Genomic DNA, 19,365 nt, shown 5'->3' with positions numbered 1-19,365 from the left:
ACTAAATTAATCACAAAGAATGGTAGATTTTGATAAAAGGTAAATTTTTATTGATATAGCAACATTACAATTATGTGCTAGATCATGAAAAAAGAGGGACATTACAATCACACCATAGGGCACCACAAGGCGCAGGCTATCAATATAGCAGAAAAAAACAGCTTCTTCGGGAGGTTACATGCCTAGCACTTTACAGTCTTTATATTTACTTCAGGATCTTGACTATATATATATACATATATATATATATATATATATATATATATATACATTGGGTTTTCTGCTATATTGATAGCCTGCGCCTTGTGGTGCCCTGTGATATGATTGTTCCTCTTTTTTCATGATCTAGCACCTTTCTTATTTATGATTTTAATGTTGTTATATGAACAAAAAAATTACCTTTTATCAAAATGTACCTTGGTTACCATTAGTTTCATTTGGTGGGTAACCATTCTTTGTGATTGATTCACTAATTAGCATGCATGAAGCATAAGGCTGGGGTCACACATGCGTGTTTTACGGACGTAAGAGCGCAGAAACTACGTCCGTAAAACACGCATTACATACGGCACAATGATTCTCAATGGGTCTAGTCCTATCAGGCGTATATTACGGATCCGTAATATACGGCGTTGTACGGGCGTAGAAAATCGCAGCATGCTGCGTTTGTCAGCTTATCGCGCAAAAAATACGCCAATGAAAGTCTATGGGGGCGAGAAAAATACGGATTCCACACGGACCTGCAGTGTGACTTGCGAGAAATACGCAGCGGTGTTAGTGAAAAGTCGGTAATTCAATTGCCGGCTTTTCATTTCTCCTGCACAAACCCGACAGGATATGAGACATGGTTTACATACAGTAAACCATCTCATATCCCCATTTTTTTTGCATATTCCACACTACTAATGTTAGTAGTGTGTATGTGCAAAATTTGTGCACTGTAGCTGCTAAAATAAAGGGTTAAATGGCGGAAAAAATTGGCGTGGGCTCCCGCGCAATTTTCTCCGCCAGAGTGGTAAAGCCAGTGACTGAGGGCAGATATTAATAGCCAGGAGAGGGTCCATGGTTATTGGCCCCCCCGTGGCTACAAACATCTGCCCCCAGCCACCCCAGAAAAGGCACATCTGGAAGATGCGCCTATTCTGGCACTTGGCCACTCTCTTCCCACTCCCTGTAGCGGTGGGATATGGGGTAATGAAGGGTTAATGCCACCTTGCTATTGGAAGGTGACATTAAGCCAGATTAATAATGGAGAGGCATCAATTATGACACCTATCCATTATTAATCCAATTGTAGGAAAGGGTTAAAAAACACACACACATGATTTTAAAGGATTTTAATGAAATAAACACAGCGGTTGTTGTAATAATTTATTGTTCTCGCAATCCATTTGCAAACCCTCGCTTGGCAAAATAATAAACGCACAATATACATACCTTCTGATGTCAGATCACGTCCCACGATGTAATCCATCTGAAGGGGTTAACTAATATTACAGGCACGAGCCCTGCTAATGCAGCTGTGTGCTCGTGTCTGTAATCCCCCGGCGAATGAATGAAATGTAGGTCATTGACCTACATTTCCTTCAGCCGCGGTGATGCGCCCCCTGGTGGATGTCCTCATATGACCTGGAGCGTGGGAAAAAGTTCCCAGGCTGCAGATCATGAGAACATCCACCAGAGGGCGCCTCACCGCGACTCAATGTAAGTACAGATCCAGCTTTCCTTTCAGCACCCGGGGATTACAGGTACGAGCGAATGGTTTATCGCAGCTCGTGCCTGTAATATTAGTTAACCCCTTCAGATGGATTACTTCGTGGGACGAGATGGTTCACCAGAGGGTATGTATCTTGTGCGTTTATTATTTTTCCAAGCGAGGGTGTTCCTGATGGATTGAGAGAACAATAAATTATTACAACAACCGCTGTGTTTATTTCATTAAACTACTTTTAAATCATGTGTGTGTGTGTTTTTTAACCCTTTCCTACAATTGGATTAATAATGGATAGGTGTCATAATTGACGCCTCTCCATTATTAATCTGGCTTAATGTCACCTTCCAATAGCAAGGTGGCATTAACCCTTCATTACCCCATATCCCACCGCTACACGGGAGTGGGAAGAGAGTGGCCAAGTGCCAGAATAGGCGCATCTTCCAGATGTGCCTTTTCTGGGGTGGCTGGGGGCAGATGTTTTTAGCCACGGGGAGGCCAATAACCATGGACCCTCTCCTGGCTATTAATATCTGCCCTCAGTCACTGGCTTTACCATTCTGGCGGAGAAAATTGCGCGGGAGCCCACGCCAATTTTTACCGCCATTTAACCCTTTATTTCAGCAGCTACAGCGCTGAAATTTTGCACATACACACTACTAACATTAGTAGTGTGGAATATGCAAAAAAAAGGGGGATATGAGATGGTTTACTGTATGTAATCATGTCTCATATCACGTCGGGTTTGTGCAGGAGAAATGAAAAGCCGGCAATTGAATTACCGGCTGTTCACAGATATCGCGCTGAATGAAATCTAAATACAGAACATATATATATGTGTCTCAATAACATATATATATATATATATATATATATATATATACTGTATATATGTTTTCCCTAACATTTGAGCACATAAATCCATTAGATGTCGGTTTTGCAAGCCTGCGCGAAAATCTCGCAGTACGGATGCCATACGGATTACATACGGAGGATGCCATGCGCAAAATACGCTGACACACCCTGACTACGGATCACTATTTTGGGAACATTTCTCCGTATTACGGCCGTAGTACGGACGTATAATACGTGGCGTATTGTCTTACGCCATGTGTGACTCCAGCCTAAGTACGAAGTGGCTGGCATCAATAGTTGACAGGTTCATGATAACTTGCACATTTTACTGAAATCACTGTTTTCCATCCTGTAACAAGAGCCCCAAATATTCCTTTTTATGACTTGAAAAGGGGCAGCTTTAAATGTAATATGAATTGATTCTCCAGGTGGAACCTACCCCGTATTGGCATGCCAATAGTCTTGAGTTCCTATCTCCTCTCTCATCTGCCATATTTACTTTTAGATATAGATTTTTATGTTTTTAGTGTATTCATTTTTCTTTACAGTCGTCACCTCCAGGCCAGTACCGTCATCGTGGACCAGTGGTTATACTTCAGCTTCCGGATGGAGAAAGAAAAGATAACTAAGAGGTTACTGAACTTCACTTTGGAGATCATCTACCTGCTGACAGGGGAGGTGAGGAAGTTTGGCACATATGTCGCATGACCTCAGTCGGCTCTCTCATAAATACACAAAAAATCTATGAGAAATAAAATGTTATATTGTATATTACTGATATCATTTCCAAAATATAAATGAAATATTCCCTAATATTTTTCTTTGTGTAGGCTTTTGATTAATGTAGGTTTTGTTGTGGCTCTTCAGAGTTTTTACATATTATTTTATCCTGCTGTATTGAGTTCTCTAAGAAAACCGCAGTTGAAATCAAGTTGATTGCTATGATATTCCATTATTGAGTCCTAGGCCGGCTGCAGACAAGAATATGAAAAATCATCCTAGTTTCAAACTAGAAAACTCAGACAATTTTTTTCCTAATCTTCATATTTTCATCTACGTGCCATCCGTGTGTTTGGTTTTTGACATTCATGTGCTATCCGTTTTCATGCAACTACATAAAACATGTACTACATTATATATGTGGATTATGCCACAATGTGTGGTCAAAAAATTACACAAAGAGCGGTAAAACCACTCCTAGTAAGACAGGAGGAAAACTTAGGAGTTTGAATGGTTAAAAAAAGCATATTTTATTTAATACAAAAGCTTAAAATAGAATAATTCATTACATAGTACAATAAAGACAGCAAGCGTGGAATCTCCAAGAGTGGTGACACGGTCAAAAATACCAACATTGTTGTAACACAAAAGTAGTATTATAATTTAAGGAGAGACCACCTTACCCAGTATTTCATTCATGTGTCTGTTATCGACGTTCATATGCTATCCATTTTCATTTAACTACATTAAAAAATGTACATGATCACATACAGTGTGCTAGATTATAATAGAAATCTACCTGTAAAAATCAGATGTCCCTCTGATGGTCCGTAAGGCATCCTATATGTTTTAAGCACTCGTAGACTTGAATGTAAGAGTCTTGTCCGAGACTCAGATGAAAATAGTGCATGTTGCAATTTTTTCTCACGGACAGTCCTTTTTATACACTCATCTATATGAACCCACGTTCACAGATTGTTTTCTAGGGACAATGAGTACTTTTGAACAGCACCACTGGTTTTAACATATTGTGTATTAGAAAACGGGAAAAATATCCAAGCGCGGTGAAATTGCAAAAAAGTGCAATTCCAATTTTTATTTATTTTACCATGTTCACTAAATGCTGAAACTGACCAGCCATTATGATCCTCTGGGTCATTACGAGTTCATAGACACCAAACATGTATAGGTTCTTTTTAATTTAAGTGGTGAAAAAAAAAACTACAAAGTTTTTGGGGAAAAAAGTGCATTTTCCAAGACCCTGCGTCTCCATTTTTTTGTGATCTGGGGCTGGGTGAGGGCTTAATTTTTTTTACGCACCAAGCTGTCGTTTTTATTGATACCATATTGGTGTAGGTATGATCTTTTGATCACCCTCGGGGTCTCGGATGGGCGGGATTAGTGACACGCTTCTGGTAAGCGCAAGTTAAATGCCGCTGTCAGAAACTGACAGCGGCATTTAACTAGGTAACAGCCGCGGGTGGATCGCGATTCCACCTGCTGCTGTTGTGGGCACATGTCATCTGAATAGATCATCTGTTATGTGCCCGGAAAGGTGCGGGCTCAGTGCCAAAGCCCGCACCAAACTAGGGGGTCCGACATCGGTGTACTATTACGCCCGATGTTGGGAAAGGGGTTAACATTAACCCCTTCACTGACTTACACCACCAAGTTTCTTATCTGTAGAACCTTTTTCTGCACAGGAATATTGCTGTGGGTTTACCACGACAGAGAGAAGCCAGAAGACCGCAGTCTGATTTCTCCTACTCCTGCACTGTTTAGAAGCATTTCACCTTCATAATAAACCATGCAGGTTTTTTTTAGCAGTGCAGGAGTTAGTCTGCTCAGTTAAGATCTCCTGGAAGCTTTCCTGCATTAAGGCTGGCTTTTCACCGTTTGCCACTCCCATCTCCTATAAAATCTGGGCTGTGGCAAACACTCATTGCTAGAGCTAGATTATGCTGAATGGCTGGAGCTTGTTGGTTATTTACGAAGGTGTTTGGTGGATTTATCCTGTGACTGTTGCTAGGTTTTTTGTGTGTGTTCTAATTCCCCTACTTCTCCTACTTCAGTTTTACCCCATTCTCCATTCCTCTGTGTATACTTCTGTTGTTTGTGTGAGTATATTTGTATGACTGGTATTTTCATTTATCCCTGTTCACATTACCATGTTTGTCTTTTTGGTGTTTTATGGTACACTACTACTCCACTCTTCCCTGGGTGAGAGATGGGTACAGACTGAGGGCGGATTCAGGAGCTAAGGCAAGGTACTTGGCCCTGACGTCTTCAACATCAAGTAATCCAGGGAACAGGGCAGCTAGGGCTCCCCTAGTGTTAGGGACAGGGAAGGATCCCCTGGTCCTGGAACAACCCAGAGTTGTGACAGATATACAGATATTTAACCCATTCTTGCCATAAAGAGTTAGAATCGCCATGGATCTCCTATTTTTCTGCCATAAAAAACCCCCAAAGATTTAGCTATTGACATTAACCACTACTCCCTAGGTCACCAGGGCTTGTCACAGTAACTACTTTGCAGCTTTAGTTAATCAAGAATGCTTTTAATAATGCCTTCTTTTCTTACTTTTCTGATACAATTGCAGGATTATATACTGGTTAAGAAGTCAAGTGAGCATGTGTCAGGGGGATGGAGCATTACCCGGGATCCTATTGCAGTTCATCCCTTTCCCTCACTGATACATGATCCAAAAAATGAGCGGAAGATCCTGGACCTCACCAACAAGATCATTGAGCTGCTGACTAGAGAGGTGAGCGCTGCTTGGACAATCTGCAGTAATACCAATGAAAGTTTATGGATGATTAATGTATTTTGTTTAAGGGTCTATAAGTTGTCTACTTCTTCATAGGACGTTTTAAAGGATGTGAACAATGACATGTTGGGGAACCGACAGTACTCCGGTAAGCATTTTCTTATTCTAAAACAAAATATAATTTAAAGGAAATCTTTCACAAGGTTTTCCCCATATAAATTAAAAGCACCGTCTTTAAGCCCTCTTACACATAAGCCCAGCAGTCTGTGTATAAATTCAACGCCACTCTGCAGAACCATGAAAATACCTTGTATAATTCTCCTGCGCCATATGCTAATCATCTAGGTCTGGTCTGGATTTTACTGCATAGACCTGCATTTGCGCGCTTTGCTTTAACCTGACAGAGCAAATGACCAGAAGTGAAGCCAGTGTATTCGTTTTACAGGACTTTGCTCTGCCCTCTGGAGGGTATAGCTAAACACAGGTCTTTGCTTTTACTGCACAGGCTAGAAATTTGTAGCATTGGATGGATAACCTAAAAGACATCTTCCATATCCATCAAGGCAGGAGGGCCAGTTATTACGGGCAGAGAGAAGGCACAGATATTTTCATAGATCTGCATGGTAGCAGGGGGCTTATACACTGATTGCTGTGCATAAAAATAAAGTTAAATACCTTGTTATAATCCATGATGTTCCCTGATTCTGCCACTCTTCTATTTTGTGCTGTGTCTCATCTTTGCAGTGTGTTACACCAACCACTCGCATACCTTTCTAAGCGCCGTCCCACTCACCGCGTGTTTCGCTCTTCTCCACCCAGTAGCTGACCATCGCTCGGAGCTGCCTTGTGCTTCTCTTCCAGCACTGCCTTTTGTGAGTCATATGGGGGCACCGCCGAACTCTGTAGGAATTTGTATCCATTTTGTCCTGCTGAGATATGGTTCTCCGGCCTATCACCTGCCAGCGGGTTGTATATCGGGCAACTCCATCCTCCACTCCTCCCCTGAACTTAGGTTCCTAGTAGCTCAGTCTCTAGCTTCCTTTATTAGCTTATTCCTGTTTTGTCTCACCTGTTATCGACCCAGCTTGCTTTTTTGTTTATCCTGATCTCTCCTCTCCTGACCTTGGCTACAAATTCTGAATGTGTGCTGCCTGCCCCGACTTCGGACCATCTGACTACGCTTTTGTCTCGCCCATCTGTACCCAGGACCCAAGTCTCTGACCTTCCAGTCAGCTGCTGCAGTCCCGGGGACTGCCCTGGAGTGGTACCTGGTGTCTACCGGCAGCCCAGCATATCCTCACAATCAGAGGCTCTAGTGAATACCTGGTAGACACTTAGTTATGCCCCTCCAAAGGTAAGCCCATGCCCATGGCACAGTGGATACACAGCAACCAGCGTTATCCAGTGATATTCACATTTGTTGCTTTTGCAGCGCAATATGTGAAATCTCAGCATTGCAGTCCATCTTTCTTGACAGTCTGGTGGGGGTATGTGCTTTTAACTCTTTCCCAGATGCTGCCAATCACAGCTCGGCAGCATCTGAGACTGATAGACTGCTAGAGCAGCTGCCGAGCTGTGACTGGCAGGAAGGATGAAAGCACACATCTTCAGTGAGAAGATTTTTAAGATACAAAAAGTTGAACTACAACCAAAGATTTTACATATGCCATATGAAACAAATGTGCGTATTTCTACAGTGGAGTGACACAGTTAAAAAAAAAAAAAAAAAAGAGTGGCAGAATCAGAGAGCTCAGGAATTTTTACAAGGTGTTTAAAGGGAAGCTGTCAGCAGGATTGTGCACAGTAACCTACACACAATGTCAGGTCGGTGCCGTTATACTGATTACAATGATACCTGGGTGATGAAATCCGTCTTGTTCTTGTTGTGTAATCTTTATTTTCAGTTTTGAGTTAATGATATTCTCGTGCTCTGGGGTCGCCTGTGGGGGTCTTCATGTGGTGCTCTGATTAGGTATTCATAATGCAGACTGCTGATAGATCACTGATCCCTCACTGACCTGCCCCCTAGTTTACATATTACATAATGAATACCTGTACATACTGAATAAAAACAACCCCACTGCAAGCAGGTGCCGGCCGTGGTACCTGCTCTGCAGCATGATCGCATGTTTACTGTGTAGTTACTACATGTGGTTGTGTTCTTCCTGAGGAGTATAAAAAAAATTGTGCCCGCCGCGCCTTCGCAGTAGCAGCTATCAGGGTACATAGCTGAGATCCGATAGCTGCTATTGCGCATGTGTCGGCGGCGCCATTTTTAAAAAAATTTTTGTTATATTCCTCAGGAAAATCTCAACGACATGTAGTAACTACACAGCAAACATGCAATTACGCTGAAGAGCAGGTACCACGGATGGCGCCTGCCTGCAGAAGTTTTTTTTTTTTTTTTTAATTCAGGATGTACAGGTATTCATTATGTAATATGTAAACTAGGAGGCAGGTCAGTGAGGGATCAGTGACCTGTCAGCAGTCTGCATTATGAATACCTAATCAGAGCACCACATGAAGCCCCCTCACAGGCCGCCCCGGAGCATGAGTATATCATTAACTCAACACTGAAAATAAGCCTTAAACAACAACCACAAGACGGATTTCATCAACCAAGGTATCATTTTATTCAGTATAATGGCTCTGACCTGACACTGGGTGTAGGTTACTGGGCACAATCCTGCTGACAGGTTAGCTTTAACTCAATTTTTTGAGTAAGTGACAGGTCCTTTTTAAAGTGAACCTGACAGCTGATACATGCTGCCCAATTCTGTAGCAGCATGCATCAGACACTGGCCGTATTATCCCAGCTTGTTATGTTTGACTCTTAAACACTGAGGTGGTTTTAGTAGCCAGCCAACATAGCAAATTTGTGCGTGGACAATATAAGATGTTTTTTGTGTATCAATTTTATGATATAATTATTTGGCTTAAAAGGTGGCAATGAAAATCTAAAAATGACCTTGGCATATAAAAGAAACTCATCTGCCGTGTACTGTGAACATCCTCCAGAAAAGATAATCCATGAAGATGTCTGTGCAGGTCAGGCACTTTGAATTATTTGCGTTAATAGGTTGTATTTCCTGACATCTCTCACGTTACACTTTTTATGCAGTAAAAGATAATGTTGTTCTTAAGACGATTCCAAAGAAGAACCGAACTTCTGGGAAAACTACTGATGCCAACGATACCAAGGAGAAAAGAAATCATAGAGACTCCTTTTTAGGTACTTCCTAAATGATAAATTCTGAGGTAGTATAAAGTTTTGTGCACACGTTTGTAGCCTCTGTTGAACGCATATGCACAGGATACTGCTGGTCTAGTCATAGTCTGGGGGAATGACTTGTCCACCATAAAATCCCATTCCAAAAAATGTAAGCTGCTAGGTATGTTTTTTTCCTTGACCTTTTGTATCGGAAAGAGTAGTCTACAGTGCTTTCCAGTGCAATTACACAAGTGTTGCGTAACACATATAATTGCCAGACAGCTGGAGGTTAAAAAGAGACCAAAAGATCACACATCTAGTAAAGGGCAGCCTATGGGAAATGCTTCAGACTTAAGGTACATTTTGATTATGTGATCTCTGGCGTTAAACATTACACAGGGAGACCACATAGTAATATTCACACAAAACAAATAGTAATCGCTCAGTGCACAGGCTGCCATTGTTTATTGCAGCACAAGGTCCTACTTAAACAGGATGATAAACTGCCAAGAATGATTATCTTTTGTGTAGCACAAAAGATTATTTTGCCTGACAAATGAGCAGTTACTCAGAAAAGTCACTAAAATGCATTGCTTTTTTTCTTCTACAGAGAGAAGTCAAGATCCTAAAACACTTTCCAGTTTATTTTTACCACAAGATTCTATGGAGGAATGTGAACTTACATCATGGGATTTCAAAGTTAAGAGCAGTCACACTAAAAAAGTGAGTCAATTAAACAAAAAAAATAAAGTAAAATTTTCTAAATTATTTTTAATTTAATTTAATGCCATGTATTTGTATAAATAAAATAATTCAGGTAACACTACCAAACCCAAATTAAATTATAGAATGACAAAGGGGCTTGTAAACTGTCAAACTGATGTGTTGTACAGGAAAGCAGCAATAACAGAATAATGGAGAATAAGCAGAGAAAGGAGTTACTCAAGGAGAAGATTGAGGAGGCAATGCCTACAGTGATTACCCCTGGTAAGGCCTTGTAGTAAGGGAAATTAACATATCGAATGGATCTACCTATGGTCATATGGAGTAACCTGCATATATGTCATTACTATAATGTGGTTGTGAAGTCTTATATAGACATTGGTTTTGTACAGACAGTGAAAAATACTTAAAAAAGGTTGTTCCCTTTCAGACAAATTGCACTGTACTCGCCTTCCCCCGGGTCCACCGACGAGTCTCCCCCACTGCTCTTGGTGTCTGACAATGGCTGCGGTGATGATATCACGTCGACAGTGCTGCAGCCAATCCATGAGCGCTGCGACTCTGAAGCGGTTGTTCTGTCTACCCCAGGGGTGGGGAACCTTTTTCCAGCCGGGGGCCATTTGGAAATTTCTACCATCATTCGGGGGCCACACAAAAATGATCACCTTGAAAATTACCCGGTATATTTGGTCAAACAATTAATTACGGTAACTCACCTTTAATGTGATGGCTGGAGCTGCCTCTCTTTGGTGCAGCTGTGATGTTAGGTGATACTGATAATGTTGCTTCACACAGCTGCTTTTCCAGGTTTATGTCGGACAGGAGAGCAGTCAACTTTTTGGCATAAGTTTTGTAAATCATATACATCACATAGGAGACGCTGGGACTACTGTATATACATCACATAGGAGACGCTGAGGCAGCTGTATATATACCACATAGGAGACGCTGGGACTGCTGTATATACATAACACAGGAGATGCTGAGACTGCTGTATCTATATCACAGAGGACGCTGAGACAGCTGTATATACATCACACAGGAGACGCAGGGACTGCTGTATACACTGTGTGCAGAATTATTAGGCAAGTTGTATTTTGATCACATGATACTTTTTATACATGTTGTCCTACTCCAAGCTGTTCAGGCTTGAGAGCCAACTACCAATTAAGTAAATCAGGTGATGTGCATCTCTGTAATGAGGAGGGGTGTTGTCTAATGACATCAAAACCCTATATAAGGTGTGCTTAAAGGGACTGTCACCTGAATTTGGAGGGAACAATTTTCAGTCATATGGGCGGGTGTTTGATTCATCCTTTCCTTACCCGCTGGCTGCATGCTGGCTGCAATATTGGATTGAAGCTCATTCTCTGTCCTCCGTAGTACATGCCTGCACAAGGCAATCTTGCCTTACGCAGGCGTGTACTATGGAAGACAGAGAATGAACTTCAATCCAATATTGCAGCCAGCATGCAGCCAGCAGGTAAGGAAAGGGTGAATCAAACACCCGAAAACCTCGCCCATATGACTGAAAATTGTTCCCTCCAAATTCAGGTGACAGTCCCTTTAATTATTAGGCAAGTTCCTTTCCTTTGGCAAAGTGGGTCAAAAGAGAGATTTGACGGGCTCTGAAAAGTCCAAAATTGTGAGATGTCTTGCAGAGGGATGCAGCAGTCTTGAAATTGCTAAACTTTTGAAGCGTGATCACCGAACAATCAAGCGTTTCATGGCAAATAGCCAACAGGGTCGCAAGAAGCGTGTTGGGCAAAAAAGGCGCAAAATAACTGCCCATGAATTGAAGAAAATCAAGCGTGAAACTGCCAAGATGCCATTTGCCACCAGTTTTGCCATATTTCAGAGCTGCAACGTTTCTGGAGTAAGAAAAAGCACAAGGTGTGCGATAGTCAGGGACATGGCCAAGGTAAGGAAGGCTGAAAAACAACCACCTTTGAACAAGAAACATAAGATAAAACATCAAGACTGGGCCAAGAAATATCTTAAGACTGACTTTTCAAAGGTTTTATGGACAGATGAAATGAGAGTGACTCTTGATGGGCTAGATGGATGGGCCAGAGGCTGGATCAATAAAGGGCAGAGAGCTCCACTCCGGCTCAGACACCAGCAAGGTGGAGGTGGGGTACTGGTATGGGCTGGTATCATCAAAGATGAACTTGTGGGACCTTTTCAGGTTGAGGATGGAGTGAAGCTCAACTCCCAGACATACTGCCAGTTTCTGGAAGACAACTTCTTCAAGCAGTGGTACAGGAAGAAGTTGGTATCGTTCAAGAAAAACATGATTTTCATGCAGGACAATGCTCCATCACATGTCTCCAGCAACTCCACAGCGTGGCTGGCCAGTAAAGGCCTCAAAGAAGAAAAAATAATGACATGGCCCCCTTGTTCACCTGATGTGAACCCCATAGAGAACCTGTGGTCCCTCATAAAATGTGAGATGTACGGGGAGGGAAAACAGTACACCTCTCGAAACAGTGTCTGGGAGGCTGTGGTGGCTGCTGCACGCAATGTTGATCGTAAACAGATCAAGCAACTGACAGAATCTATGGATGGAAGGCTGTTGAGTGTCATCATAAAGAAAGGTGGCTATATTGGTCACTAATTTTGGGGGGTTTTGTTTTTGCATGTCAGAAATGTTTATTTCTAAATTTTGTGCAGTTATATTGGTTTACCTGGTGAAAATAAACAAGTAAGATGGAAATATTTTTGGTTTTTATTAAGTTGCCTGAGGCCATGTGCACACGTTCAGGTTTTTTCGCGTTTTTTTTCCCGCTTTTTTTTGCGATAAAAACGCTATAAAAACTCATTAAAAACGCATGCATTATGCATTCTATCATTTAGAATGCATTCTGCATGTTTTGTGCACATGGATGCGTTTTTTTCCGAGAAAAAAACGCATCGCTGTAAAAAAATGAGCATGTTCATTAATTTTGCGGTTTTTCTGCGTTTTTCCCGCAATTCTATGCATCTGGGAAAAAACGCACAAAAAACGCGTCAAAAACGCATGCGGATTTCTGGCAGAAATTTCCTTTTTTTTGTCAGGAAAATTTCTGCAAGAAATCCTGACGTGTGCACATACCCTAATAATTCTGCAAAGTAATAGTTATCTGCACAAACAGATATAATCCTAAGATAGCTAAATCTAAAAAAAAAAAACACTCCAACTTCCAAAAATATTAAGCTTTGATATTTATGAGTCTTTTGGGTTGATTGAGAACATAGTTGTTGATCAATAATAAAAATAATCCTCTAAAATACAACTTGCCTAATAATTCTGCACACAGTGTATACATCACACAGGAGACGCTGGGACTGCTGTATATACATCACACAGGAGACGCTAGGACTGCTGTACATACATCACACAGGAGACGCTGGGACTGCTGTATATACGTCACACAGGAGACGCTGGGACTGCTGTACATACATCACACAGGAGACGCTGGGACTGCTGTATATACATCACACAGTAGACGCTGGGACTGTATATAAATCACAGGAGACGCTGGGACTGCTGTATATACATCACACAGGAGACGCTGGGACTGCTGTATATACATCACACAGGAGACGCTGGGACTGCTGTACATACATCACACAGGAGATGCTGGGACTGCTGTATATACATCACACAGGAGATGCTGGGACTGCTGTATATACATCACACAGGAGACGCTGGGACTGCTGTATATACATTACATAGAAGCTGGGACTACTGTACATGCATAACATAGGAAACATTGAGACTGCTATATATGCATCACAAGAGACTCTGGGGTCATATAAATTACAAGAGGGGCTGGGGGGAATAGACATTACAGGAGATGCTGGGACATATTCACCACCGGGGAGGCTGGGGGGAATAGACATCCCTGAGGGGCTATATACATCAATAGGAAGCACAGACAGCACTGGGGGTATATGTCCCTGGGGGAAATATACATCACTGGTGGGGTCACATACTTCACTGGGGGCTATATATATCACAGGTGGGGGGATATACAGTACTCGGGGGATATACATCACTTTTGGGGTAAATGCAGCACTGGGAATATACGCATCACTAGGGGGCACATACAGCTGTGGGGGGGTGGGATATACAGCACTGGGTGAACAGCATTCACTACAGTCCGTATAACTGCGGGGCCTCCCCACTTGGAAACAGGTTTCAGTCTTTCACATGAGCACTGCTCTGGAGGTCTGCTCACCTTCAGACATGCCGAACCCTGAGTGAGTCCAGAGACTCTAGCTATACCTCCTGGACCACACCCTGGGGTGAAGATATAGTGAACAGCCGTCCCACCCAACTATTTAGTTGTTCACAAAAAGCCAGCCCTGTCATGGTGGACTAACCTCTCTCAGCACATAGCATGCTGGAGCATTTATCCGGGTTCATATCACTGAAGCTAACAACCTCTGTGAAACATATTTCCTCTGCAGGATTTTACCAGTGAACCTCTTACATCGGACAGAGCTGTTGAGCTCACTGATTGGCTGCTGAGCTGACATCACGTCGCCAGCCAATGTCAGACACCAGGAGCAGCAGCTGGGACTCATTAGTGGACATGGGGAAAGTAAGTACAGCAAAGTTTGTTATGTTTTGTCAAATTGCACCTGCGGCATGACATTGTCTGAAAGGGAACATCCCCTTTAAGCAGAATTTAATGTCAGCAGTTCATGTAATTTGAGATTGTTGATTTATTGCACATGGGTAGCAAAACAATTAACCCTTCTGATGCACTACAGATGCAAAGTCTAAAGGAAATAACAGTGGATGTAGGCTTTCAGAAGACAAACTGTTACCCAGAGACTCTCCTCATCATGACATGGATATCTTGGTAGGTTAGCTTCTGCAAATTTTAGGTAAGATGGTATGGCTCAGTAATGCAAATATGGGAGAGATTTATGCAACAAAAGCAATTACAGTCAAAACCTATATAGGACCCAAACTTCAGTAGTGGGCACTTCCAAAAGGTGCATATAATCCCAAAAGATAGAAGCAAAACAGCCCAGATAATGCAATTTAACAAATCTTTATTGAGAAATATATATAAAAAAAGGGGTAAAGAAAAAGGGAAAAATGGGCAAAGAAGCCTGTGCAATACCAATCGCGCTATATATATATATATATATATATATATATATATATATATATATATATATATATATATATATATATATATATATATATATCAAAAAAGAAATTTCACTATTTTTTTAAGCAAGTAGTCCCTCAGGCACACATACAATGGGTTGTGAGCGACCTCTAGTGGTCAATTGCAGTTAAGTCAATGAAATATAAGCCAAATGCACACTGGAGCTGTATATATGGTACAATATCAAATAATATATGGTACAATATCAAATAAAGTGGAAATAATAATAATGTGCAACCATGCAAGCAGGAATAGATGAATGTTATGTCCAGAGACAGCTATTGAAGCAAGAATACATACATGGTAAGGTGCCAGTGCATTAGATACAGATAAAGGCTATCAGTATAGACTGCATGCAAGAGAGGTTGCTTGTGTGAGATAGAAAGGTAAAGGCAATAAAAAAAGAGGGTTGCTGATTAATGCATGTAGCTAGGTAAGTACCAGCAGACCTGAAGAGCCATATCTACACTGCTAAAAAAAATAAAGGGAACACTCAAATAACACATCCTAGATCTGAATGAATGAAATATTCTCATTGAATACTTTGTTCTGTACAAAGTAGAATGTGCTGACAACAAAATTACACAAAAATCATCAATGGAAATCAAATTTATTAACCAATGGAGGCCTGGATTTGGAGTCCCACACAAAATTAAAGTGGAATGTAGTGTCCTTAAAACAAGTCAAATTGATGCTCAGTATTGTGTGTGGCCTGTATGACTTCCCTACAATGCCTGGGCATGCTCCTGATGAGGCAGCGGCTGGTCTCCTGAGGGATCTCCTCTCAGACCTGGAGTAAAGCATCCGCCAACTCCTGGACAGTCTGTGGTGCAATGTGACGTTGGTGGATGGTGCGAGACATGATGTCCCAGATGTGTTCAATCGGATTCATGTCTGGGGAATGAGCGGGCCAGTCCATAGCTTCAATGCCTTCATTTTGCAGGAACTGCTGACACACTCCAGCCACATGAGGTCTGGCATTGTCCTGCATTAGGAGGAACCCAGGGCCAACCGCACCAGCAAAATGGTCTCACAAAGGGGCCTGAGGATCTCATCTCGGTACCTAATGGCAGTCAGGCTACCTCTTGCGAACAGATGGAGGGCTGTGCAACGCTCCAAAGAAATGCCACCCCACACCATTACTGACCCACTGCCAAACCGGTCATTTGAAAGGATGTTGCAGGCAGCAGATCGCTCTCCACGGCATCTCCAGACTCTGTCACGTCTGTCACATGTGCTCAGTGTGAACCTGCTTTCATCTGTGAAGAGCACAGGGCGCCAGTGGCAAATTTGCCAATCCTGGTGTTCTGTGGCAAATGCAAAGCGTCCTGCACTGTGTTGGGCTGTGAGCAGAACCCCCATCTGTGGATGTTGGGCACTCAGACCATCCTCATGGAGTCGGTTTCTAACCGTTTGTGCAGACACATGCTCATTTGTGGCCTGCTGGAGGTCATTTTGCAGGCCTCTGGCAGTGTTCCTCCTTGCACAAAGGCTGAGGTAGCGGTCCTGCTGCTGGGTTGTTGTCCTCCTACGGCCCCCTCCACGTCTCCTGGTGTACTGGCCTGTCTCCTAGTAGCGCCTCCAGCCTCTGGACGCTGCGCTGACAGACACTGCAAACCTTAACACTTACCACAGCTCGCATTGATGTGCCATCATGGATGAGCTGCACTACCACTTGTGTGGGTTGTAGAGTCCGTCTCATGCTACCACGAGTGTGAAAGCACAACCAACATTCAATACTGACCAAAACATCAGCCAGAAAGCATTGGTACTGAGATGTGGTCTGTGGTCCCCACCTGCAGAACCACTTCTTTTTTGAGTGTGTCTTGATAATAGCCAATAATTTCCATCTGTTGTCTATTCCATTTGCACAACAGCATGTGAAATTGATTGTCAAACAGTGTTGCATCCTAAGTGGACAGTTTGATTTCACGGAAGTATGATTTACTTGGAGTTATATTCTGTTGTTTAAGTGTTCCCTTTTATTTTGTTGAGCAGTGTATTTTATATGTACCTTAGTAGGATTGATGCACATGCTGGGAAACGCCAACGTACGTTTCACTTTGTGGCTTCTTTCTGGGGGTGTAGATAAAGCAATTGCAGTAAAACTATGATAAGAGAAAGTTTTCAATCTGATTGCTCATAAGACCTGTTCATGCATCACCAGACAAATAATAATAGTTCAAGTGCTTGATCAACAGGAAATAATCACAGGCTCTTGAAAATACTGTATGTATGAAGTCAGGCTTGATGTGTGAATATTACTAGCCAGACATGATGAGCATCTTTATTCCTGTGGTTCATGTGGTTTCATTTTATAACATCTATTAGTTGAATGTTTCATACATATTTTCTAACATTCACAAACTATTTTTTTTTTTTTCCCATCTTTTTCTATTTGGCCAATAAAGAAAAACATAAACATGGAAAAACCAGAAGACGATTCAGAAGATGGAACAGGATCAGAAGAGGAAGAGGAGGAGGACTGGCTTCTAGTGAAGATTAAAGAGGAAAATGTTCCCAAAGAAATCACCTCTGGTGAGGGAATAAGACAATTAATGGGTCTCATGTAACAGTCTTGAACCTACATGTGAGCCTCAAAACATCCACTAGATTTACATAAGCCACTATTTTTAACTCATTCCCTTCCAAGGACGTATTTCTTACATCCTTGTAGGATGCCAACTCAGTAGCCAAGATACAACCTGGCTTCTCATAGCCATATCTCAGCTGTGATCACAGCTACAGCTTCTCAGCTTTAGGGCTCATACTCACTTGCGCGAAACTCGGATGAGTCTCGCACAGCAATACCTGGCACAGAGGAGCGTGCGGCTGCATGTATTCCTATGCGGCCGGACGCTTTGATCTGAGTGCCGGCAGCAGCGCCGGGTATTGCCGTTAAAGACTCATCCGAGTTTCGCGCAAGTGAGTATGAGCCCTTAAAGTGAGAAGAGAACCGCTGCTGTAATGACCCAGCCCGAGATATCAAGGTTTAACGTGAGAGTTGCAGGTGTGTGGCAGCCCACACTCCCGACTCACTTTACCCCATGATATTATGGACTGGGCCTCGAAAACCTTGAAGAATCTAAGCATTAAAATGAGCCCTGGATCACTGCTGTAGCTGGAATCCAGGCTGAGATACAGCAGTTTAAAATGCCCTCCCCGGTTTTCATTCAAAGTGATGGAGAGAGGGACCTGTGGGGAAGCTGGCAGGCTGCAGGGACAAGAGAAAGATCATGTATGAACTCTTCCTGTCCTTGTATACCACTAGTTTTTATGAATCACATCTACAATTTTTTTTTTTTTTTAAAAGAAACTTTATAAAAATGTTAAAAATGTATGTAAATAAATTAAAAAACAAAACAAAAAACATAACATAAAAAAGCTAACACTCTATGACGGATATATTCTTCATGGAGAATGTCAAAGACTTTGGAGCGGGCTCAGAAGCAGAGCCCACTCCACACAGTCCAGATGCCAGCTGTAGTATATAGCTAGCATCTGCCTCTAACAGCAGCGATTGCTGCGGACACTCCAATTGCTGCTGTTAACCTCTTAATTGTCACTGTCGATTGTTAATAGTGTGCCAGAGCTGTAGAAAAAGACATGGACTGCACAGCCAAAAATCATGCGTTGATCTAATGCAACTAGGCAAAAATTTACGAAACTTAACATGGGGTTGTTAATTTAACATTCTGATGAGACTGAATGAAGCCCACTGCTACGTCACATCGAACCTCTCAGTGGGTCTTATAGTCTTAAAGGTATGACGCCATGCGTCCCTAACACTTCAGGCCACACCACCCTTACAGGCATAAAACCACAGATATAATGACCGCAACACAGCACCAACACCAAGTGAAAGGACCTAGAAAACTCATAAGCTCTCAGCCTAAGGGTAAAAAATATAGGCCGAACCCCTAATTAAAAACACCTGTGCAAATGGGAGGAGTGCTGGTCCAAGTAAAAAAAGGACGAGACAGAATGCAGTATGCCAATGCTGTAGAAAAAGAAAATGTTCATTTTTGTAAATTTGTGCCCAGCGGCATTAGATCAATGTATGATTTTTGGATGTGTGGTCCATGGCTTTTTTAACAGTCCTGGCATAAGACTTTACTGTCCCTTCTTTTAAACTTGGACCAGCACTCCTCCCACTTGACCCAAGTTTTTTTCTAATTAGCCGGAGACTGCATGAGGAGTTGT

The 19,365-nt window shown here is 42.2% G+C and overlaps 1 protein-coding gene across 5 annotated transcripts in view; it reads left to right on the top strand.

Annotated features, from left to right (window-relative positions):
• LOC143767177 (uncharacterized) overlaps positions 1–19,365 on the top strand; it is an 81,275-nt gene that overhangs the window by 9,735 nt on the left and 52,175 nt on the right. For 4 of the 5 annotated variants that reach the window (XR_013213678.1, XM_077255272.1, XM_077255269.1 and 1 more), the window contains exons 2-10: positions 3,115–3,244; positions 5,890–6,054; positions 6,154–6,205; positions 9,001–9,105; positions 9,179–9,289; positions 9,879–9,991; positions 10,162–10,255; positions 14,753–14,844; positions 17,574–17,700. Coding sequence is in view for 4 of the 5 variants with exons in the window: in XM_077255272.1 (XP_077111387.1) it covers positions 3,115–3,244; positions 5,890–6,054; positions 6,154–6,205; positions 9,001–9,105; positions 9,179–9,289; positions 9,879–9,991; positions 10,162–10,255; positions 14,753–14,844; positions 17,574–17,700 (989 nt within the window). In the remaining variant the exon portion in view is untranslated. The remainder of the gene's footprint in view (positions 1–3,114; positions 3,245–5,889; positions 6,055–6,153; positions 6,206–9,000; positions 9,106–9,178; positions 9,290–9,878; positions 9,992–10,161; positions 10,256–14,752; positions 14,845–17,573; positions 17,701–19,365) is intronic. The other variant, XM_077255271.1, reaches the window with a different exon arrangement.

This window comes from Ranitomeya variabilis, chromosome 4 (assembly GCF_051348905.1).
Source record: "Ranitomeya variabilis isolate aRanVar5 chromosome 4, aRanVar5.hap1, whole genome shotgun sequence".
NCBI classification, from domain to species: Eukaryota; Metazoa; Chordata; class Amphibia; order Anura; family Dendrobatidae; genus Ranitomeya; species Ranitomeya variabilis.
Note: the sequence above shows the minus strand (reverse complement) of the source record. Positions and strands in the feature narration are given on the sequence as shown.